Source organism: Vanacampus margaritifer, chromosome 5 (assembly GCF_051991255.1).
Source record: "Vanacampus margaritifer isolate UIUO_Vmar chromosome 5, RoL_Vmar_1.0, whole genome shotgun sequence".
Lineage (NCBI taxonomy): Eukaryota > Metazoa > Chordata > Actinopteri > Syngnathiformes > Syngnathidae > Vanacampus > Vanacampus margaritifer.
The window spans coordinates 26,630,752-26,655,460 of NC_135436.1; the positions used below are offsets into that span (position 1 = coordinate 26,630,752).

General features: G+C 41.0%; 2 protein-coding genes and 1 long non-coding RNA gene across 14 annotated transcripts in view; 1 reads left to right on the top strand and 2 right to left on the bottom strand.

Annotated features, from left to right (window-relative positions):
- The window catches only part of ryr1b (ryanodine receptor 1b (skeletal)), an 83,001-nt gene extending 78,303 nt beyond the window's left edge, over positions 1-4,698 (bottom strand). For all 11 annotated transcript variants that reach the window (XM_077565065.1, XM_077565064.1, XM_077565063.1 and 8 more), the window contains exons 1-2: positions 4,553-4,698; positions 3,531-3,597 (exon numbers count right to left, since the gene is read on the bottom strand). In XM_077565065.1, coding sequence (XP_077421191.1) covers positions 3,531-3,578 — 48 coding nt within the window. In that variant the 5' untranslated portion in view covers positions 3,579-3,597; positions 4,553-4,698. The remainder of the gene's footprint in view (positions 1-3,530; positions 3,598-4,552) is intronic.
- A 579-nt stretch (positions 4,699-5,277) lies between these two features.
- LOC144052685 (uncharacterized) lies at positions 5,278-11,120 on the bottom strand. The gene is made up of 3 exons (XR_013294270.1): positions 11,045-11,120; positions 9,093-9,135; positions 5,278-5,958 (listed from the first exon to the last, which is right to left on the bottom strand). It is a non-coding gene; the product is annotated as an uncharacterized LOC144052685 (long non-coding RNA).
- On the top strand, positions 7,106-22,962 carry rasgrp4 (RAS guanyl releasing protein 4). Of its 2 annotated transcripts, none has more exons than XM_077566965.1 (17): positions 7,106-7,288; positions 12,575-12,759; positions 13,201-13,312; positions 14,790-14,852; positions 14,951-15,076; positions 16,550-16,688; positions 16,784-16,957; positions 17,077-17,193; positions 18,285-18,560; positions 18,653-18,733; positions 19,759-19,863; positions 20,390-20,499; positions 20,599-20,749; positions 20,843-20,879; positions 21,557-21,688; positions 21,768-21,952; positions 22,568-22,962. In XM_077566965.1, exons 1-17 carry the CDS (start codon positions 7,272-7,274, stop codon positions 22,676-22,678), a joined length of 2,121 nt encoding a protein of 706 aa, XP_077423091.1. In that variant the 5' UTR covers positions 7,106-7,271; the 3' UTR covers positions 22,679-22,962. The 2 variants fall into 2 exon arrangements, with proteins under 2 accessions (XP_077423091.1, XP_077423090.1); XM_077566964.1 differs by having other exon boundaries at positions 7,107-7,288; positions 16,547-16,688.
- The last annotated feature ends 1,747 nt before the right edge of the window (positions 22,963-24,709 follow it).

A 24,709-nucleotide genomic window follows, 5' to 3' on the forward strand; every position in this document is an offset into this window, starting at 1 on the left:
TATTTGTGGAAACTGGGGTCAGGTTGTATTTTACAATTATAAAAATGTGCAGAATTTCACAAGTGACTTCATGTTAAAGATTAGATAGCTCCTAATATGAAAACAAAAATGCACTGAGCTGTCACCAATGTCGTACAAACGCAGTTATGCCATCTAGTGGCAGAAAAATGACCTCAACACAAATCAATTTCACACGTTTTATACAGTACAGTATATCTTTTTTAATATTAACTCCATTATACGAATTATGAAATTACTGTATCAGTAACTAAAAGACTTTTGCCTTTTTTTTCCACTTTTATGTTAACAAGAGTATGAAAACTTAGTTTAAAAAAATACGTTATTGTACATTAAGAACAGATATAAAATTTGGGATTTATCTTGAGTTATTAGTTGATTAATAGTTAATTAGTAGAGTGATTAATTACGATTAAAAATTATTATATATATATATATATATATATATATATATATATATATATATATATATAGTAATTGCCGGACACCCCTAATATACAGTATATAAATAATATATATAGAGAGAGAGAGTTGTATTTAAAAATGCTCATTTTTTATTTTATTTTTTTATGTCATTCAAAAGGCTACTAAGAGTATCTCTCACACACACACACATCCCGATACATCCCAAAAGATGCTAGCAAGTAGGCCACTGGCTGCTCCAGCTACTCCCTCTAGGCTGCACTCTTATAGTGACACACTATAAAAAGAAGCTTCAATTATAGACTGAAACTCAAATACAACTTGAAAGTGTCTTCCTCGGCCATGTGAGGCATACGGTGCAAACCGTGACACTGCTTTTACATTCAATACAAATAAAAAATGCCCAAAACTAGGCCGAGACTGATGCAAGGCAATGTTGGCAATAAAAACAACATGAAACCATTTGGCGAGGAATTAACCAATGCAGAGCAGGGTGGTGAGTTCCAAAAGTGTCCAGACTCTGTTGGACCCTTAACCCTTAAAGCCCCACGGCGCCATTGAAGTGCACCACGCATTAAAAATTCATAAAAAGCCGCACTCTACTTTCATCGTGAATCGCATGGAGCACATCAGAAGACCACCAAAATCCTTTGGAGGACTACTTGAATAGCATATAGCAATGGATATTAAAAGTCTAAACACCCCTGTGCAGAGGCATTTGGGAGACCATGATAAATTATTTAATTCATTCACTCCCAGCCATTTTTACCGAAGCAATCCCCTTCACTCCTGACTGACTGATTTTGCAAGGCCCACAGAATATTGTGTTCTATTGCTATAAAAACATGGATGATGGAACCTAAAGAAAAGAAAGATCAGAGTCTCTTCTATCATCAGGAAAAAAAAAAATTCTATTTGGTTCTGTTTTGCAACAATTAGCTTTAGAATATAGCTAAGTTTCATTATTATTCACAAATCTACTTAGAACTGTGAGTTAGCTTTTTTTTCAACATGGCCCTGGTTGATCTCTTTTCCTCTGCTGCCACCTGCTGGCCGTTTGTGTAATAACTACAATTTCTTCAACCGTTCTTTGCGGTTAAGAGGCTGCATCTGTATGCTCTAGCATGAAAAAACAACAACATAAAAACATATAAATGCGTCCTTGGGACACTTAAAACATTTAAAATAAAACATATTTATGCCTTTTTGGGAGCAAATGAGTTAAAAATAAGCAGTTTTCACCATTCATATGACGTACTGTAAACCCTGATCAATTCAAATGAAAAACAACGTGAAATATTTTCAATAGGGCAAATAAAAGTAATAAATAACTGAGATTATGTGGTTGCACAATTGTGCACACCCCCTTACTACTGGGGGTGTGGCTGTGTTCGGAAACAACCAATCACACTCAAATTCAAGTTCAATGGAAGTCAGCACACATCTGCCACTATTTAAATCGCAGATGATTAACTCGAAAAAAATATTTTAGATGTTCTAGTCAGACAAATCCCGCCGTTTTCCTTTTTTCTAGCAGAATTCAAAAGATTTTTTTTTGCCAACACTGATATACGTCGAGATTAATTCACTTAACATTATTTATGATGTGAAACAGCTTTGGAGGTTCTACTGCAGCTGAGCAACATCTGGAAACCTCACAGAAACACTTCACTCCGCAATCTCCCTCTCCTCAACTTTTGGAAAGCACCGACCAGGTCAGCACTTTGGGGTCTTTTTTCGGGGGGGGGGTCTTCCCCCCACTGTGCGCGAAGCGGACGCGTCCACTGTGTCAGCTGTCTCTTACAGGCGTTCGCTAGCTGCTAGCTGCTCTGCCTCCTCCTCGAGCCCCGTAGCTCGCTCGCTCGGGCTCTGCTTTCCTCAGATAAAAATAGATAGCCATGCTAACAGATGCACCAGCCGCTGTCCGTCTGTCTGTCTGTTTGTCTGTCTACACATGTGTGTATAACAGTGATGATTTTTTTTTCTTTTTCTTTTTCTTTTTTTGCTGTCCAATGACATTTCAGCCTCAGTGTGCTTCCATGTCAATTTAATCCACCCGGGGACTTTGAAATAAGTCGTGCTGGCCAATGTTCATGTAACTATACTAGGCTGATATTAGATTCTGACATTATGATAACCATGAGTAAAAATATCACAGTATTAAAATTACAGCTCTATAATAACCCTTCTTTTTTAATATTTGGTTGAATAAAGACAGCATTTTTTTCCCACTGAGCACAAGCTATTTTATTTTTTAAACAAAATATAAGTAATTTGGTACATAATAAGTAATAATAACATGTTAAGATTAAATAAATGAATACATGTTAATATTCTTCTTCTCTTTGAATTCTTCTTCGTAAGTCACACACTCCCATCAGTGGTGAGCTATTTTTAGAACAGACCTGTCGGCTACTAATGTTGTCCTCGTGGCTAACTTGTACCCGCTGGCACCACTTTTTTAAAACTTTTTTTTTAAGACAATACATATGAATCAATCACACCTCCCCTCTGTCCCTCGATGACGTCAACGTTTTTCTGCCGTCTGATTGCTTGTTTGCAGCAAAACTTGCTACAGCCAATTTTATTTTTTTTTTAACGTCTGTAGTGATCTGCACACATTAACACATTTGATCATCTGCATTGCTAGTGCTATGTTATTTGATACGTAGGCTAAATGTTGATTCTGCTACAGATGATATACGTTGCACTTTTTTTGGGGCGGGGGGTGCATTTTTCAATACTCTACAGCACGTATTGATAGTTTCTATAACTGTGATGTTCTAGACAGTGAAAGTATTAACAGGTGGATGAAGTCGGGTAAGTCCCAAGTCCCACTAAAGGTCCTGCCACTGCGTGGCCTGCCAGTGGTGTAAATAAAGTACATTCACAGACATACGCGCATGCACAAGTGCCAAGTTTAAAGTCAGAATCTCGCCAACATGAAAGCAAGTCAACTTCCTTCCTTTTTTGGGGATGCACCAACATGTTCAACTATCGTTTGGACAGAAATGAAACGTCATCCAGATTGTTCCAGCCTCTCCCGGCCACCTCCAGGTTTGCGGTAGTGAAAAGTCAAGCGGACTCACCGTTCGCAGGAACTGGATCTCCTCCTCTCCCTCGCCCCCTTCCGCCATCCTTCGTTACTGGCAGCACCTCCAGAGACAAGACAAGATCCTTTAGTTTGCTGTCTCTTTCTAGTTTTGCGTTATCTCCTCTTCTTCCCCCTTTCTCTCTCTCCCTCTCTCTCTTTCGGTGTGAGAGCGTGTGGGTGTGCTGGAGGACAGCACCCGTCCGGGTCGACTCTCACAGGGCCGCGCGAGAGAGTGTGAGGGAGGGAGGGGCATCCCCCACCCCTGCATGGATGGCGCCCACCTTGCCATGCCACCATGTTTGTAAAAGAAGGAGTGGCACTCCTTCACGCCGACAGACACTCCTCCCTCCCCTCCTTCGTCATGTCTGAGGCTAAAAAAGGATTGAGTGGAAGGTGGCGGTGGAGTGGGGGGGGGGGGGGGGCAGCCTGTACATGTCCACAATCACATTCAGAAATTCATGTGAAATGGTTGGAAATTTTCCAATTTGACATTTTCTGGAAATTTTCAGCCTTTCAACAGCAAATATTTCTTACATTTTACGGACTAAGCCAGTAACTAAATCGTAGTCATACGGTTTTAAATGATGACTTGTTTTTTATTAAAGGAATGTAACAAATCCCGAGCAAAAATAAGTGACTGCTAACAACACAAGCTAAAATTAGCTCCTCCCCGATACAAAAAATATTTTAGAACGGTCAATACATATCACTTAAAAATACTTTATCATCACCAATTACTGCTTTCCAATTAGTTGGGGTTTTTAGCGACATCTTGTGGCATCTTACGGAAAAAACCCAGTAGGTGAGTTTAGAGGCTTCACAGACAAAAACTGGTATTTTTTGTTTTGTGAGTTTTGTTTTGTAAAAATAAGTAGCTTGACTCAATAAAGCTTCGGAAACACTGGAATGTATGAAGCATTTGGGGAAGGTGGATCCGCATGATTGTCATTGGCACAGTCCTCATGCAGATGCACCACATGCATGCGCACACATACACGCGCACATTCACGTTCTTACCTGCTCCGTATCCATCTGGCATCCGTCATCCTCTCCTCCATCTCCCACTGCGGCAGGGGGAAGGCGTTTTGGGGCCACAACTCTCTGGACACAATCCCCGCCTGCTGCCGGCTGAACGGAGACAAGCAAACACAGGCAGGCGGCTCTGGATGGAGACACGCCACCGAAGAAGACGACCCGAGGTGCACTATGGGAATTGGAGTTCCCGACGTTTAGCCGATCTCCCGCCTGTGGTTTCATTTTGCCCAAGTCATGACTTGGCGTCTGCTTGTAGTGCAGTTGCATTGTTGTGCCTGAGAGTGGCGACATTGTGTTAATATTTGGGCTGAGGGACGCGCACCTTTCTAGGAAGCTGGGAAGATTTGAAGGAAAAAAAGTAATAGCCACTACAGGGAAAACTGACGGTGGTCATTTTAAGCTAACGTCAAACGGCACCTAAAGTGTTACTTCCGGTCAATACCGGAAATGTCCAGTCCAACGCCTCATGCATAAATGAACCTGTACATTTTATTTAGTTGCCCTAATCATATTTGAACGTTTTCAGAAACAAGAAGAGAGAAAAAACAAATCAACAAACAACCAAGTCTAGTTGCCTCAATTAAACGGTTGTGGATTACCATGACCTGAATGACTAAAACACTACACTGACAGTCGGTTTAAAATTATTTATTATTTGATTTCTCACAGAGGACTCACAAAGTGCTTTGCATGGTTAAAATACATAAAACACACAGACTGTTTGAAGGAGAGAAAAAGCCAATTAATGACAGGGTTTTTTCTTCATGTTAGTTAGCATGTCATGGAAGTCACTCTTATAACCAGGGGCATGAGGGCCATCGGGAATTTCATTAGAATCCCAAACTGCCAGTCCATTCATTCCATCCTGAAATTGTCATCCTGAATCAGTGCCGGTCGCCTAATGCACTGAACCCGCAAAAAGTGAACCGCGATATAGGGAGGAATGACTATTGAACAACAAATCTGAATTGAGTCCAGTGTACCTTTAAAAGTCAATTTTCCATAATATACCCACTTTAAGAGGACTTCAGAAATGGCATTTTTGCAGCAGTATAACTAGCATTTCTTGCCCTCAGAGGCTCCGTCAATACACTGGCAGCGTGGGACTTGGCATGCACGGACTGTAGGACGCCTGCCTCGCTCGCTCTGCTTTGCATCTTTGCCTGCTTCTCGATGCCATATCGCCCTCTGTGCCAAGCCGGGTAGCTTCCTGCAGCAAAAAGAGGCCACCTCTGCGCATTAATGTCCCCTGTATGGTCGCCTCTTCCTCCTGGTGGCGTGTTCAAACAAGGATGCCATTGAGCCGCCCCTGTCCAGCTGCACGGCCACATTCACAAGTGCAAACACTATGTGCCCTGTGTGGTCGCTTGACACTCTCAGACATGACACTGGGGGGGAGAAGAAAGAAGAAATCAGGATGGGTGAGCTGATATGGGTATCATAGAGTAGGGGGTTCTCAAACCGTTGTCTCCGGAACAAAGGTGATCCACGAGCCACAGTTTGGGGGTGGGTCAAATAATTTGCAACTAATTATAATGTGGTATGATTTTTAAGTGAATAAAACAGAATAACCTTAAAGTAATTCCATATCAACTCCCCAAAAATATTTACAATAATATATTCTATGCAGCCCCACTGGTTGGTATTCTTAGCAAAATCCACCCATTTTGAATCCATCTCAGGTAACAACCAATCACGGCTCAGCTTGTAAATGTCACATGACCAAACTCAGATAACAGGTGAGCCGCGATTGGTCATTACCTGAGCCCAGAAACTGTGATGTCATCTTCAGTTGACAACAAGTGGCAAAATGGCCGCCTCCTGAAGTGACTAAAAACAGGTGTATTTTGTTTTTGTTGCCTAATTCATATTCCACAAACACAATATTAACCAGAATGGCATCTTTAGATTCATGGGGGACATATTATTGTCAGGAAAATGTTTCTAATGGATGCTTTCATTACAAAGTTAACTTTTATTTTCAGTTGTGTGATGGGAAAAAATGACAAAAGTCACATTAACAGTGAATAAAAGTTGCACCCTGGCAGCAGCTGGCCCATGGAAATAGATTTTTTTCTATTTCCATGATTTCCTATGGGAAGTGCCCAGCAAATGCTACTTCCTGGGGCACACTGATGATTGTTCATCACTCCCTCCCTCTTTGCCGGCCTGCCTGCCTGCAACTCTCCTCCTTCCTATACAAGTGCTGCATGTGTGCAACATTCTCTCTCTGTGGCCTCACCCCTCCCCCTTGCACACTCACAGAAACTGATGCAAGTTCCCCTATCTACCAGAGCGAGTTCCTCCATTTAAGATGCTGACTTGTTTATGTAGACACGACTAGTGATTTTTTTTTTTCTTTTGCTCCGTTCACCCAAACTGTTGCGAGGCCTTCTCTTCTCTTTCCACGTCTCCTTGATGGCAGGTGCATGAAGTCTGGCTCCACTGATTTGTGCTCACCGCACATGCTCAGAAGGGGGGCTTGACTGACTTTCAGGGTGAGGAGGGAGGGTGGGGGGGGGTCAGTTTTGCGGATGGCTGGAAGGTGAACACTTTTAAGAGGACAGAGAGGAGGAGGAGGAGGAGAAGGAAGAAGAAGAAGCGGAGGAGGAGGAGAAGGGGTCCAGCATGGAGCTGTAGGGACGCCGTGCTCAGATGCCGGGCAGGAGGAGGGGGAGGCCGCGGAGAGAAAACACCCGCAATGAACAAGCCCAAAAGGTAACGCTAACAAATAATTAAAACTTGTGTAAGTGTGTGTGTTTGTGTGCAGAGGTTTTGAGGTCATGACTCATACTGTGTATGGCATTGTGGTTAAAAAAAAAAAAAAAAAGAAAGTGTAAATTGATTTGGGGGTTTTTATGTTTGCGTCAGCCATTTCCGTGTTGCGGTGCAAGAGTAATAGCTTACAGGTTGCACACGCACGGTCACAGCTAATTTACCTGGCCTGAATATCAACATGCCGCACTATCGTCATAGTTCAACATTCAACAGTTGTGCGTCCTGAGCTCACCTTTATGAGTGAAAAATAGGCTATTGTTATAAAAATGAATAATTAAGTATTTGTTTCCCAACTATTACTGAGCCATTTTATATAAAAAATAATAATAATAATAATAAATCACCGCACAACATGAAACTGACATTTCTCAACAAGTAAATACTGTGACTTTTAGGCCCGTTTGATTAAACAGGAAGCTTTTTAGTTTTATAAATGGCAACAGGTGGATACACCTGCTATATGCTTCAATATACCTTCCGCCATCTAGTGGAAGAGCATATAATTGTTCTGCCAGTCCCTATACAGTTGACCCATTAATTTGTGTTGGAGAGAGAAAATCCGCGTATAATTGGCGTCCATTAAAATGCATTGGGGAGGAAATTAAACCCAAAATAATTCTCCCAAAAAACAATTATAAACTGCAAATATGCTTTTTCCACAAAAAAAAACGGGAAAAACTCCAGATCATTTTCATCCATCGATCAATCATGATAATTTTCAGACCAATGAAGTGAAATTGGATCATTTCCCGCAACACACCTGATAATCTTCCCCAGTTGGGAATCACTGCACTAGTGGTTTGCACGTCTGCCTCACAGTTGAGAGTTCCGGGTTCGACTCTTGGGGTTGCTGTGTGGAGTTTGCCCGGATTTCTCCCACATTCCCAATACATGTTCACTGAATCCAAATCAGCCGTTCGCAAACCTGTCCATAAATATGACAATAAATATGAAGTGTTTTTATATGTGTCCTTCCATTGGTTGGTTATTGAAGTTAAGCGCTATAAGGAAATGGATGCTTTTGGAGGGTTTTTTCATGATTGATCTATTTCAACTTTTGACGACGCAGCTTCCTTCTGTCCTGCTTGGGAACTTGTTTTGCTGCCGCTGTGGTTTTTTTCTTATCAGATGGTGCGACTGACACACTAAGCTTGTCGCAAAAATGAGTGACACCTCAGTTTCAATCCTGATTGCACAAGCAACCATGCAGTACATTTTTTCAATACGGTAAGCGGGAGTTGCATACAATTTGACGAATGCAACTGCAATAAACTAAAATCTACCCAAGGTAAATCTGGTCTGCTCAAATATTTTCATTTTTTGAGTAAGAGCATTTCATATGCTTTTAGCGTTTTATCCCTTAAAAATCAATAGGCTAGTTTGCTTTATGGAAATTGTATTACTGGTGTAGGCAGTATAAGTGCAGTAGCTTTAATGTTTCTTTACGCAGACTTTTTTGTTCTCTTGGTAGACAATTTTGTTCAATAAAGTAGATTACTTCTCAATGACTTTTTATGTTTTCCAAGCTTAGTTTGACCAGTCTGACCATCTGTGTTTGAGGAAGAAACATCAAGAGTTCATTTATAAAACATCCGTAAAAGAGTGTGGCTTTATTTATGTGACGTATTTCCTGCAGGCTATTTATACGACACTTCAAGAAAGAAAGAAAGAAAGAAAGAAAGAAAGAAAGAAAGAAAACCAATGCAGAGTCACAAAACTTCTCACTTAGACCATTTATCTTTACCTCAGTTCATCTTGGCAGCATGTGTAATTGCATCTGGCTGAACCTTAAAGATACAAAATTTAATATTCTAATTTAAATAGAGTATAGTCACACAATTATTGACATTGTCTAAACATGATAAAAACATAATAATAAACATAATAATATTAAATAAAAAATGCTGTGGAGAATTCAAATTTTTCGAAGATTTTATTTGAAACTGAAATTAATTTGTAAACAAAGTTGGTAGTATGATGCAACTAGAGCCATTTAAAAAAAGAAAATAAGCTAACATGGCCTGGAGAAGCTACAATAGCGCCTTGAGATTCAAATGGCTCCACTTCTGAGTTTTTCGGGATAAGAGCCATGGCTGGACTGATTTTATTTTTTATCTTTTACTTGTGAGCGCAGACTTGAGATACAAGCACTAAATGACAGCTCTGACTTAACTAGAAGAAGCACTTAGGCAGATATAGATTTAATGAACAATTTTTGAAAAGTGATTTTGGAATCTGTTTGATGTCACTCCCACTTTAGGTTTACTGTAAAACTTAACGAAAATCTAAGAGAATTACACCCTGACTGGATTGAAAAAAAACCATATAGCTTAGCTTTGAATCAGATAGCTTAATGCTAATGCTAAATAGCGCCTACGTTGCGGTGCTATAACCTTTTGGGCACCTGACTGAACAGTGAACACAGTGGAGTGCTATTTTAATTTAAATGAAAAATCCTAATAAAAATGTCTTACTTCCATATTGTATCTCAAAAATATCCCCCTATTATATATCTTTATTGGTTACATGCACATTAGCGATTTAGCGTTATGTTGTAGCAAATGAATGAAAGGCTAAGAAGTGTCCCCCTTCATGCAGGTTGTGAGAGGGCTGAAAAGGGACGAGGGGGGGCGGAGGGGGACAAGGGCACACAATCTCTGCCTTCAAAGGGGCTTCAATTAATCAATTAAATACAGAAAGCGAGGAATTTGCATATCCCTCGGCCTGTGTGGAAGCAGGAGAGGGAGGGCGGCAACGTATTGGGTGGGGGTGGGGGCGGGGGGGCTTGTGGCTCTGTTGCCAGGAGTCCTAACATAGATGGGAAGAAGAAAGGGGGGTTTCCAAAGGGGAAAGAAAAGGGGAAGCAGTTCAGCGTGCAGGGGGATGAAGAAAGAGGAAAGACGTCGGTGAGGAAAAGGTGAAGAACTTCCTCAGTCGCTAATGCGTTCACAGCCGCGCTGGTTAATTCTTAAGATCTTTCTCACCTGCTGTCTGTGTGCGTCTGTCTTGCAAATACAAGGGTGTGTGTGTGTGTGTGTGTGTGGGGGGGGGGGGGGGGGGGGTACCCAAAAACAACCTTATCAAGAAAAATCATCGCCCGATCCCATTTGCATTTACTCTGAGTCACAAAGTGTAGAGAAAAGGTCAAAAGACTTGTTCATTCTGAAGTGTGGGTTATTATTATTATTTTTAATTTGCGCTTCAAATAGTTTAATGCCACTCCAAGTTGAAATTCACCATCACCTTCACACAAAACAAGTATCTTTAAAATAACAAAATAGCTCCCCTTTCAGTCTGCTAGCTTAATGCTAGCCCTAATTAGCAAACATAATAACAAACGTAAAAGTATTTCAGGACTTTTTTGCACGATTTGTTTCACAACAAAGAGCCGAACGGCAAAATTCTCAACGTGAATTTTTGCAAGGACACTTCCAGAATGATAGAGGGGGGGCACAAGTTTTCATCATTGCTACTGGGGGGGCCCCATGTAAAAACGCCATTTTAAATATGGGCAAAACACAAGCATAGCTGCAAAATACGTGTTCTTTATATTTATTTCAATTTTCATAATGGATTTCTCAATATATATGTAAAAGATCCAGCCTTCAACTAGAAAGAGTTTGAACCATCAAAACTAACCACGTACTGTCATTCCCCTCACCCCAAAACAACATAAGACTAAACACAACAGCTCACCTGTAAAGTATTTAAAGTTCATCTCGATATTTAATTGCAGATTATTATCAAGTGGCTTAATTGCTGTGCCTCTGTCCTGCCTGTAGTAAAAATACGGAAGTAGTCATCATTGGAGCCGCATGTAATACTTCACGACTTGTGTAAGTAGGCGTGCTTGCGTGTGCGTGTGTAAGAGAAGGGGATGTAGGTCTGGCCGTTCAGGGAACTTGTTGTCATTTCTCTGAACTCGCGCAGTTTCCTGGTAATGTCACAATATTAGTTAGCAGCAGTGCTGTTGCACGCGCACATTTCTACACATTAGGCAGGACACGCCGGAGCCATACAGACGCACGAACCGGACATTTTATTAGCTCAGCACACGTAATTGGCACAGTACGACGATATTCTACTCGAATCCAATTTAGAATAACAAGTATGGCAAATGGCTCATTCTGATGTGTTTTTGTAGTTTGTAATAAATTGTGTGAAATACTTCGAGATTTGTCGATAAGATCAGATGTCAAATCCAGAGATATATTTGAATAACAGCAGTGGATGCGTCATCAAATTGCAGAATCTGAATAATTCCATTGTTATCACCTTGAAGTTTTGGAGATTTCTTTATCTTTGAATTATTGATTAGTTACAAAAGAAGCCAGGACACAATTCGACAAGGTTAATTGGTATATTGAGAGAGAGCGAGAGAGAGAGAGAGAGAGAGAGAGAACAAATTTTTATTTATTAATTCATTTGCTTGTTTATTTGAGTGCATTTATTTATTTGTATTGATAAAGTAAAACAAAAATAAAACGACACACTATACAATTTCTCCCTTAAAATGCACAAAATTATCCCACCAAAAATAATATAAAAATAACGAAAAATGAAAAAAAAAATCTTGAATATTCAATATATTTTTTAGATGTTTTAACAATATGTAAATAACTCCATGAATTATTCATTCATTCATTTTCCAGCTAAACTATTCACACACTATTATTTAAAAAAAAAAAATAATTTCATTTCTTGTCTGGAAAATTATCCTTAATTAAGAATAATATAATTTAAAAGGAAAAACAATTTGTGAAATAATTTAATATACCTATTCTATATCTACTTATTTATTCATCATACAGAGGAAGTTGTCACGTAAATCTGACATCCTGCGTGAATAAAGTCGTTTTGTTTTAATTTTTTAGAACAAAAGGACCTATTTTCAATTGTTAAAATGACTTTCTTCCTACTATAAACTTCAATATCATATTTCAACTTCATTTTGGTGGTATAATTTGTACAGCTTTTTATCCAGAAAAAGAATATTTAATTAGTGTTAAAAATAAATAAATAAATTAATTATTATTGTGACATTCAATTATGAAACTTTGAAAAATGACGTAAAAAAAAAAAAAAATTAATAACTGTCTCTAGGTTAAACTGGTGTTTGCATCACATGGGGGGACCCTTGGAAACATTTCCTGGCCCCCAACATTTTGACCTGTCAATGACTGTTTTGTTTTGTGCTCCACTTATCTGCCGCCTACTTGTTGTCAGGAAACCCAACTGCGAGAGTCCTGGCGCGCTGAAGAGCAGGAAGTCGCCACGGCAGAAAGTGCACAGACGCAACACATGTCCCAGTCCCCAGGACATCAGCCGGGCCCTGCAGGGCCCCTCGGCGGCCCCCAGCGCCAGTGCTGCCAGCCTGGATGAGCTCATACTGCGGTGCCTTGGCTGCTTCGGTCAGTCGCACGCATTTGGTGGCGACCCGGTTATGCAAATGAGGGCTGATACAAGGAAGTGGGGTACATGGGGGGGGGGGGGGGTTGATACAATGGAGGTTTTTGTTTTCCTAATGGCTTCTCAAACTTTTTGGGACCAGGGACTGCTTACAGGGGAGAATGTTTGGATTTTTTTTCTTTATCTCTCCCGTAACTCTCTACGCTGTTTACTTTTAGACAGTCAAATCAGATTTTTTTTTTATTTTCATGTTGATCAACTCAAAACCAAAAAGATGGGTTTTCTCGGGTTTTCCCCTCCCTCCCATGATGCAAATTTTTTTCTGGTTACTTTGATCACTTCTTGACGTGCCAATTACACTCATATACAACTTCCTTGGTGGAGGTAATGATGGAATGAGGCTCACATATCAACACTTAATCTGTGTTGCGCTTCTACGCCAGATTCTGAGGGGAAGCTGTGCAGCCCGCGAGGGTCCCAGATGGTCCACATGACGCTGATGATGCACAGTTGGGTGGTCTCGTCGCAGACCTTCGCTCAGAAGCTCCTCGCCTTATATCCTAATGGTCGCACGGTGGCGCCGCTCGATCAAATCTCAGTGAAACTCTTTTAAACACACTTTATAAAAACACGGTAGAATTATTTCAATGCAAAAAAAAAAAGGGATGTTTAACAAAAATAACGTGTTTAAGTTGCTACGGTTAGCAAGTTGACAGCCAGTTAGCCTGAGCTCACAACAGGCTAACGTTGCACTCTCATTTGCTGACTCACATGTCACTCATTTAAAAAAACAAAAGCATACATTCAAAGTCACAGATACTACAGTGTAGAATGTGTGAATAGTGACCCTAAACGGACAAAATAACAGCTGCACCTTTTAATTCATTCACTGCCATTGACGGCTATAAACGTCAAAAATTTATTTGAACTATTTCTATTAGTTTTTTTTCCCACTTTTGTTAACAAGAGTATGAAAACCTAGATTTTTTTTTTTTATTGTACATTTAGAACCAATATAAAATTTGTGATTAATCGTGAGTTAACAAGTGAAGTTGTGCGATTAATTAAAATAAATTAAATCGTGCCCCTAATTTTTTATATGTTTTTTTTTAATGAATTAGTTAAATATTCATATTTTGTATTGGTATTATTGCTTAATAATGCAAAATCTATTTTTATCGGATTACTTGAATAATTGATTCTAAAGATATCGGGTTGCCCCAGGCCCATATGCTATCAGATTTAAAAACATCACACCTCTGGCCATATGTGACGAATTTGGGGAATTTTGGTTGAACACAGTCAGTCATATTGGATGGTTTTCGCGCATGAGCTGCCAATTTAAGGTCATACCACAACATCAATTGGATTTAAGTCTATATTTTGACTTGGTCACTGCAAAACCTTTTTTATTTTGTTTCACCATTCAGAGGTGAGGTCACAAACTGATCGCCAGAAGGATTTAGTTGTTCAACGAATCACAGTAGGTCGTCCAGGTCCTGAAGATGCAAAGCTACCCCAAACCATGACCACGATCTTCCTTTAATCAAAATTCTACTCACAGTGACTTTGTTATGGTTGAGTTATAAACACTGATCATAACTAAGGCCAGTAAAGGTCTTCAGTTTTAGGGAGATTTTGGTCTGGTTCGTACTCTTCTGGATAATCTGTCTTTATAAATTTAATGGGGAGGTTCAGGTTGTTTTTTTAGAGATTTTGAAGCCGACTTCACTTTGCCTGACTATGTAAGCAACTGCTTGTCTCAACAAAAATGTCAGTAATTAGGGCTGGGTGTGACCAATGGAATTAAACTCAGCTTTCCAAAAACTGTGGTTAATCACAGTTAGCTAACATTTCCTTTTTCACGTAATGCCGACTAGTTTAAAAATCATCATTTGGATTAGCATTTTGCAAACACGGGGCTTGTCGGGCTGTCTTTGTGAGATATCAAAAATCATCATGAGTAAGCAATACTAAAAAAAATAAAAAATAAAAATCCGGAAGGAATGTGTTCTCCTTGACCGTCTCTCACATACAAGGACTGCCCCCCCGAAAAGAGAGGCCTGAGGCGGGGTCAAGTGTGCCACCTGGTCAGGTGAGCGAGAAGCACTCCAGTCCTGACAGAACCGGTTCTTTCTCCCGCCCAGTTTTGTGCTTACTAAACACGCTCTCCTGTCGCGCCCGGGTGGCCAGGACCTGGATCGGCCAGTTCCCCGCCGTCTTCGAGGCCGACCCCCTTCTGGAGCAGACCATGGGGGACCTGTGGGCGTTTGTACGCTCCGACAGGGAAGAGGCGCAGATCATCGACACGTCATGCCTGTAAGTTTTTTTTTTTGTTTTTTTGGACTACTCGGCTTCTGCAAGGGCTTGTTTTTAAATAAACACACACACACACATTTTGACTTGCGTCTTTCGGTGACACATTCTCAATGCGGTTGTGTGGGTTTTCCCCAGGTCAATGTTTACAGTCAAATGTACACGAATGTTGATTCTGACAACAGTGTCTCCAAGGTACATATGGTGAAATAATGTATGAATAGCAAAGGTACGATATTTGTCATAAAAAACAAATGTTACAAAATGTTGACATTAGCACATCTGTTGGGCTTATTAAAGACTAGAAATTGTCTTCAATGTATACAAAAAAAACGAAAGAGAAACCTTGGCACAGGCACTTCCTTTAACAGCCGCCTCTTGGAACTCTACTCTCTGCTAATTGGTCCTCACTTCCTCATACACACAAATTCACTGCTCCATGTTCATGCGGAAACCCGATGCTCACCGTGCATACAACCACCCGCACTCTCCGTTCCAGCAGGTTTGGGTCCTCACTTCCTCATACACACAAATTCACTGCTCCATGTTCATGCGGAAACCCGATGCTCACCGTGCATACAACCACCCGCACTCTCCGTACCAGCAGGTTTGGGTCCTCACTTCCTCATACACACAAATTCACTGCTCCATGTTCATGCGGAAACCCGATGCTCACCGTGCATACAACCACCCGCACTCTCCGTTCCAGCAGGTTTATAAAGATTTTCGTTCACAAAGTCTGCGCTACATTTAGCTGTTCGTCTTTGCAATTTTCTGCTCGCTGAGAGTCTGGCAATTCCCTTGCGTGGATAAATTAAGGTGAAATAAATAAATAAATAAATAACTTATATGATTCATTTTGGACTCTAAATAATATTTAGTTTGCAAATGTGAGTCTTGATGATTGGCTTGTTTGCTAAGGATTCTAAACGGTTTTTGCAAAAATTTGTACATTAGCTTAATTGAAAACAAACTTGTCTTTGATGCTTACAAAAATATGTACTTTAGCTTTGCGTGTGTGTGTGTGTGGGGGGGGGTTACCTACTCCCACGCTCCCCAAAACTTGTATACGTTACATTCATTTAGATTCTAAGTTGTCTCGGATATCTGCGAAACAAATGCATTTAAAGACATTTTAATCTTCACTGTTTTCAAAAACATGTATTTTACTTTTACATTTATTGAATTCTTTACCGTCAGCTTTTTTGCCGTTGTCTAAATTACCTTTGATGTTTACGAAGCACGTTAGGTTCGTTGGCAATTCTATATTGAGCCATTTTAAAACACACGTTAGGTTTGCTGAAAAGTTGAAATTCTGTCTTTGGTGTCCATGACAACACGCTACTACATTAGTTCTTTAAAAAAAAAAAATTAACTCATTTGTTTCTGATGTTGCCAAAATGTTGATCAAAAAACGAGACTAACTCGTCTTGTACATTTCACATTACACGCTGACCCCCCATCTTTTCCCAGAAGCCCCCACGTGAACGTGTCACAGGCCCCCTCGCCCTCCGTGAAGAAGAGGAAAGTGTCGCTCATCTTCGACCACATGGAGGCCGACCAGATGGCCGAGCACCTCAGCTACTTGGAGTTCAAGAACTTTTGCAGCGTTTCGGTGAGACCGTTCAAGCGACTTGAGTATTTGTTCCTCCGACCACATTTTTACTTGAGTTACAACACCTGCGTTCCTCTTGACGGGCGATCGGTCAGTTCCTGGATTACCGCAGCTACGTGGTGCGAGGCTCGGTGCGGGACAACCCGGCGCTGGAGCGCTCGGTCATGATGTGCAACGGCGTCTCCCAATGGGTCCAGTTCATGATCCTCAGCAGGCACACGGCCCAGCAGAGGGCGCAGGTCTTCACCAAGTTCATCCACGTGGCTCAGGTGGGCCACCGAGCCAGAGAATCGTCTTCAGCTTCTTCCGTCTGCACTTTGTTCGCACGATAACTACCACCAAGCCAAAACACGTGAACATCGTTTACGTTATCCGTTTGTATGGCCAGAAACTGCGAGCTCTGCAGAACTTCAACACGCTGATGGCCGTCACCGGAGGACTCTGCCACAGCGCCATCTCCCGCCTCAAAGACACGTACAACCTCTTGCCTCCTGACGTCACCAAGGTACGACTATTTCGCGGTAGATTTGACACCAGACTAACAAGAGAAGAGGCTGACTGGATCAAACTGAATTTGACAAAATAAGAACTAAACTCAAGATTAAAACTAGACCCGATTTTTTTTTTTAAATAGAAGAAACTTGCCTTACTATGTTAGATCAGTCGAGACTAAACTGAATTAGACGAGGTTAAAACAAACCTAAACTGCGATTGACTCAACTAAGATAGACTAAAAAAAAAGCCTAGACTAAACAAGACTAGAATCCCCAAAAAATTTGAAGAACCTAGATTTAACTACGTTAGACTAAAGACTAGAATAAATTGATTTAGGAGAGACTTTTCAAGACTAGATTACCTGGATTAGACTCGTTTTGATGGGACAACACTGGACTAGGCTAGACAACACTAGACTAGACTAAGATCGACAAAAATGAACTAGACAATAAAGGACGGGTTGAGACTAGATCACTAGACTAGATGAGACAACACTAGACTAGACTAGCCATGACTAAACAAGCTATGAAGAGAGAAGACAACACAGGACTAGTTAACTGTGGAAGTGACTACAAAACAAGACTAAGATAAGATATGACTAGTTTTAGTTGAGACTAGACTAGGATCAACAAAATTAAGTTAGACAAGGCAGGACATTTTGAGACGAGACTAGACGAGATGAGATGACACTATAGACTGGACTAGACAAAATAAGACTACACTAAATTAGACTAAACTAGATTAGAAGAAACAAAACAACACGGGACAAGTCAACTCTTGACAACAACACTGGCCCAGACTAGAAAAGACAAAACGGGACTAAACAACACCAAATGAAACAAAACTTGACTTGATAAAACTACAGTAAACATAAATGAAAACATGACTAAACCAATCTAAGCTAGCAAAACAAAACTGGAGTAAAAACTAAACAGTAGGCCTGTTTAGTTGGAGTGAACTCCAAAAGTCTTAACAAAACTCAACTAAACTAAGATTGGCCAGGCCTATGAAGAGTACACTAAACAAGACCAAACTGGATTAAACCAGCCTAAAGTGGACGACTACTATTAAAATGAGCGCCTTCTGTCCCGATGCTGTCAGGCACTGAGCGAGATGACGGAGCTACTGTCATCGCGCAGCAACTACAGCAACTACCGCCGTCTATACAGCGAGTGCTCGGGGTTCAAGGTGCCCATCCTGGGCGTGCACCTCAAGGACCTGATCTCCCTCAACGAGGCGCTGCCCGACTTCGTGGACGGCGACAAGATCAACCTGAGCAAGCTGCAGCATCTCCACAGCAACGTCAACGAGATCCTGGAGCTGCACAGACTCACGCCGCCGTTCGAAGCCAACAAAGACCTCCTGCATCTGTTGACGGTAGGAGACCCGGACCCGGTCCTGGACCCAAGAACCAGATCCCTACAAGGAGTTCTGCTGGAACGTCGCCAATGATGTCTTTAATGCTTCAGCTCTCTCTAGATCTCTACTACACTGAGGACCAGATCTATGAACTCTCCTACACCAAGGAACCGAAGAACCCCAAGATCCAGGTCAGTCAACTTCACGCTCAGCAAGTGTGGTATTCAGAAGAATCTGATTTTACTGTCACACTAAACATAATATCAAAAGTATATATTGTGTATTTAAAGCATGCATTGAAAAAAAAATGATGTGATGTATTTGGTACATTCCTATGCTTTAGGAAAGTCCACTTAGCTTGAAGCTAACAAAAAATGCACACACAAAACAAATTAGCCTCATTAGCCAGCTTTCAAACTGGCTAAACATAAAATCTAAACTAGGCCTACATGTTGTGTATTTAAAACACGCATTTAAAAAAATAAAATAAACGTTATGTATTTAAAACTACATACCTATACTTTAGGAAAGTCCACTTAGCTTGAAGCTAACAAACAATGCAAAAAAACCAAAACAAAAAAACAATGCTAACAGTTAGCATCATTAGCCAGCTTTCCAAATGGCTAAACATAAAATCTAAAGTACACGTTGTGTATTTAAAACACACATCTAAAAAAAATAAATGTGATGTATTTAAAACTACATACCTATGCTGTAGGAAAGTCCACTTAGCTTGAAGCTAACAAGCAAATGCAAAAAACAAACAAAAAACATTGCTAACAACTTAGCATCATTAGAAGCAACACTTTTTTTTTTATATAAACAAACTGTTTCAACACTGGTCAACACAAATTTTGGTGGCAAAACTTTCAACAATTTTACGGTATTTTGATGTCACTCAAATCAAAATTTAAAAAAAAATTCTGAATTGGCTCGAGGTTTTGAGATATTCCATATTTTTGTTTTTTTAAAAAGTGTTAATTAGTAAATAAGTGTTTGTATGATTAATATGACCTTTGGCACGCTTATGTTTAACAAGCAAACCCTTGTTTGGGTTAGCAGTGTGGGCGTGGTCGCTTCGCAAGAAAAAGCGCACCGCAACCGTCACTCAACCGCATCAAAGTGCCAAGTCGGGGTGTGACGCCGTGTACGTGTGCACATGCGTCTATGTGCATGTATCTGTGTAACTCTTTTTGGTTTTCTATCGTGGCTGCAGCCCGTCACTCCAGTCAAACCCCCAGTGGTGGCAGAGTGGGGGTCAGGGGTCGCCCACCGCCTAGACCCTGACACCATATCCAAACACGTCAAACAGATGGTGGATGTGAGTACAACATATACTGGATGAGGGGAGATATCATTCACTAATTATGACCAGTAATTGATTTGTTTATATGAGAGCATTCCAGTACTGTACTTTATGACAGCGTTTCAGTATGACGTGTGGGAGAATTTCAGTTTGTGTGTATGAGTGTTTCAGTAGTGTGCACGTGAGAGAATTTAGTATATTGTATGAGAGCATATAAGTAAACGTGAGAGGACTTCAATTCGTGTGGGCGGGTTTAACTTTTTGTATATGAGAGTGTTTCAATAGTGTAAAATAATTGGATGTGAGAGTGTTTCTATAGTATGTTTGAGAGCATTTCATATGGGAGTATTTCAGTATGTGTGGGAGGATTTCATTCGTGTGTATTAGAGCATTTCAAATGTGTGAATTAGGATGTGAGAGATATTCCTGAATTAGTGAACGTCATCGACACACACACACACGTTTGAGTTTCACTTCCTTATTAGCCGATAGCGCAAAGGAGAAGTGGCCAACAGTCTCTTGTGTTTGTCGCCCCCTTCAGTCCATCATGAAGAACTACGACCACAAGCAGGACGGCTACATCCCGCTGGAGGACTTTAAAAAAATCGCAGCCAACTTCCCCTTCTCCTTCCGCACGCAGCAAACTGACAGGTGACACTTTCCTCATGAATATTATATTATTACAGCAACGTAGTCACCTTCAAATAAAGAATCTGCCGGCAAACCGACAAAAATCGTCCTCGCGTTCAGGCAGGGTCAAATCAGCCGAGAGGAGATGGCGTCATACTTCATGCGCGGGATGTCCGTGTGCGCAAAACTGGGCTACAACTTTAACGACGCGCACAACTTCCACGAGACAACCTACAAGAGGCCCACCTTCTGCGACACCTGCGGCGGCTTTGTCAGTCTTCCCCATCAATCCACAAATAACACAAATACAAATAGAAATTGAGAACAAAAAAAAAAAAACTAACCTTGTTGGATCGTGTTGCAGGTGTGGGGAGCCATCAAGCAAGGCTATCACTGCAAAGGTAAGCATTCAAGACCACTTTGTGTTAACTCTCATCCATCCATTTTAAAATAATGCTTTTATTTTTATTTTATTTATTTATTGTTATAGCACCCAAATGAGTAACTGTGATATTTGTAATCATAATAATTAAAGCTGCAGATGCCTGTAAAAGAACACTTTCAATTAAAATGGCTTGTGGCGGCCATCTTACTTTTAACCCTTGACCTTTGCAACGAGTGCACACCTGTAAGTGCAGTAGCCACAAATGACCAGAGGGTGGCACACTTATCAAAAGCTACCATACTATGGTCGAAATTTCGCCAGCAGAACCGAAATAAAGGGGACCCTTGATTTGTTGGACCCTGATTTAATGGATTTTGGATTTAAGCATTTTAAAAAATTTCCTGGAGGACTACGGAAAAAAAAAAATACTGTTAACAATGTCGATTCTTAATTTTTATAAAAAAAATTTGTCCTGTCATGAGTTTTTGAGTGTGTTAAAACTCCCCAAATAAAAGCAATACTTGTAATAATTAAAGCTGCAAATCTCTTTAAAAACAACAACAAATCGGCTGATTACATGTCTTTCAGTGTTCTAGACTTTGGTGCATGATGCTTTAGTGCTTTTTTTGAGTGTGTTCGAGTCTCCACAAGACTAATAGAAATTATAATAATTAAAGTTGCGTTTCTTATCAGGCTGCGGAATGAACTGCCACAGACACTGCCGGGATCTGGTGGGAATTGAGTGCTTGAAGAAACATAAAAACACCAGCGGCTCCTGCCCGTGCACCCCGGCCCCCGACTTCCGAACCAAGGAGAGCCTGTGGAGTAGGTGTCCCAACCCCCCCCTCCGCAAAAACCCTTACCTCCCACCGCCAGTCACCCACACTTGTGTTCCTCCCGTCAGGTTCCGAGGAGGAAGCCTTTGTGTTCCCCCACGGCCACGACTCAGAACACCACAAGGGTTGCGCCCCCTTCGGGAAGAGCGCCGACTCGGGTTTGTCGGACTGCTCCACTCAGACGGACCCTGGAGTGTGGACCCCGCAGGAGAAGAAAGAGCGCAGGGTGTACAACCACAGCGCTCCGGGCCAAGTAAGACAACAAACTGGTACCTTGACTTGATGTGAATTTCAAAAGTCTACACTCCCCTGTTCAAATGCAAGGGTATTGCGATGGGGGTGGGGCCGGCGGGAGGGGGAATAAGATCAAGATACTAAAAAAAAAAAAGAATCCAATAGTCAATTAGGGGAAGAAAAAAAAAACTTTTAGCAAGGGCAAGTCAAAATAAACAGCTGAAATAATGTGGTTGCATTAGTGTGCACACCCTCAGATAATTAGGGATGTTCAGAATGAACCAGTCACATTCAAACGTGTAAATGGCACACACCTGCCGCCAACCAAATAAAGTTCAGTTGTTCTATTAGGCTTCTGGATGATTTTAACGGGGGGGGTGAAGACTTTTGATATCCACCCTACAGGTCTAAGGTTAATTTACTCAGAGAGTGGACCCCCTCATATTCACAATAATCACGTATTCACTGTTTTTTAAAATGTATTTAAGAATTTAGAAATTTTTTTGGGGGGGGTCAACCTCCGTTTTTCTTATTGGCAGTTTATCAAAATTTTTGTGTTTAGCTTTTAGCACGGTATTGTGTATAAAAAGTGAATGTAAAGAAATACCAGTGTGCTGTGATTTTTTTGTGACAGGCCAGCACGCTGCCCCCTCCCAGGAGTCGCGGGTGCTCCATGCCTGTCTCATTGGAGGAGAAGCTGGAGGAGTTTCACCTGTGCAAGGAAAAGAGCCGAGAACCCGATTGACCGACAGCAAAAGATGAACTTTCCCCACCACAAACGGACTCCTCCATTGTGTTTTTTTTGCTGCCGATTTAAATTAAGGACGGTCGTCATACTGCCTACCCACACCCCGTCATCTTGTCTCTGGTGCTACGTTTCTTGGGAATATCACGTGAGCAGTTTCGGATCCAGGATGGAGGGAAATGAACACTAAAGCAGAATTCCCTTTTTTTTTTTTTTGGTGTGTGGCAGCTACCCCAAAAAGCTTCAAAGTCTATTAAAGGAGACATGTATTTTGTTTTTGACAATTTCAAAGTTATTTTGTGTCTTAATATAATTTGTGATGTTTTTGTGAAAATACCCCAAGGATGAATAATAATAATAAAAAGTAAACGCTATAGAAAACGAATGGCTACATATAAGGTGAAAAGCACCCAAAAAATATAGAAAAATATAGAAAAGCCGACACGTTGGATCCAGGTGTATACAACTGCATTTAATTGTAGAAAGACAAGAAACAGATTTTTCACACTGGTACAAAAGAAAAGTTTTGGAAGCGTAATGGGATTTCAACTACAGCAACCACACGAGGATAAAAAAAACAACAAAAAAGCAAAATGCCTCTACTGACAAAGTGTCAACGCCTTTAATACGACGGCCTCTAAAATGGCGGTTTCGCTACGTATGACTGAAAAAGAAATGTGAAAGAAAAGCAAAAAGCATGCTTTTGCTCGCTAACCTCGCCATCTAAATTGTTACAAGCCGTCTGTCCTCTCATCCACCACACACAGCATTGTAAGGGTTAGCACTGGGCTAGCTAGCATCGATCACCACGCCGCCGCTTTATATAAGACTGATTTGGGGGGAAAGAAAACAAGATGGTGAGGAATAGTAGGGGGCAGGGGGGGATAGGTCGGCAAAGAGGAAGTAGTTTAGAGGTGGGGAGCTACTGGGAGCCTGAAGACGAGCCTTGGCTGCCCTGTCCAGGGTAGCCGCCGTATTGGCTGTAATACTGGTTCCACTGGCTCTGGTTCTGGTAGTACTGCTGCCACTGCTGAGCATACTGTGGACACATGCATACATACATTTCAGGACGGGATATTTATATTGTACATTTTCTTTTGGTTTTGGTACGGCATGCCAGGGTTATACATACATCTCATACTATCAATTTTAAAAATGTCGAGGTGTTCAGTATAGCGCCAACTAGTGCTGAGGAGGACTTAACGTCAGATTAACACAGACAACTTAATTATTTTTCATGTATAATTAATACATTTTGCCACTTGCTGTCAACGGAAAAGGACATAATGCGAGGTCAGAGGTGAGGTAACAACCAATCATGGCTCACCTGCTTTCTGTGTTTGGTTGTGTGACATTCACAAACTGCATATGGCAAAATGTCATCTTAACTCATTTGCACACAAAAGCGTCTAAATATTATTTTTTAGAAATATACTCTTTTGGTAGGTTCCATGTTTTTATATCAGTCAAAATCCAATAAAATAGCTGGGAGCAAAGGAGATTGCTTCAGTAAAAATGGCTGGGGAGTGAATGAGTTAAAGGTTTTAATTGTTGTTTTTACTATTTCAAAAAGGCTCCCTTTTAGTTGATTAGTTTTAGCATTACCCTTTTTTAAAAATGTATGTAGGATATTGACAAAGGTTAAAACAAACTTTTTTAAACTATAATTATAGTTTTAGTTATTTTTCCATTTGACTTTGTTAACAAAAGTGTTTTTTTTAGTTACTACTATTACAAGCATGCAGTGTTAGCGCACTTGCCTGCTGGTACTGCTGATTGTAGCTCTGCTGCTGTTGCTGCTGCGGCGGTGGGGCCTGATGCTGCGGCAGGGCTGCCTGATGCTGCTGAGGTGGGGGCTGGTGGTGGCCGTACGTCTGGGAGCCGGCGGCCGGCTGGCTGTAGCTCTGGCTGTAGCCCGGGTACTGACTGTAGTTGCCGTAGTAGTTCTGGTTGTAGCCGCCTTGGTTGTAGCCGCCGCCTTGGTTGTAGCTGTGGCCGTAGCCCTGTGAGGAGGCAGCGGGGTGGGAGGAA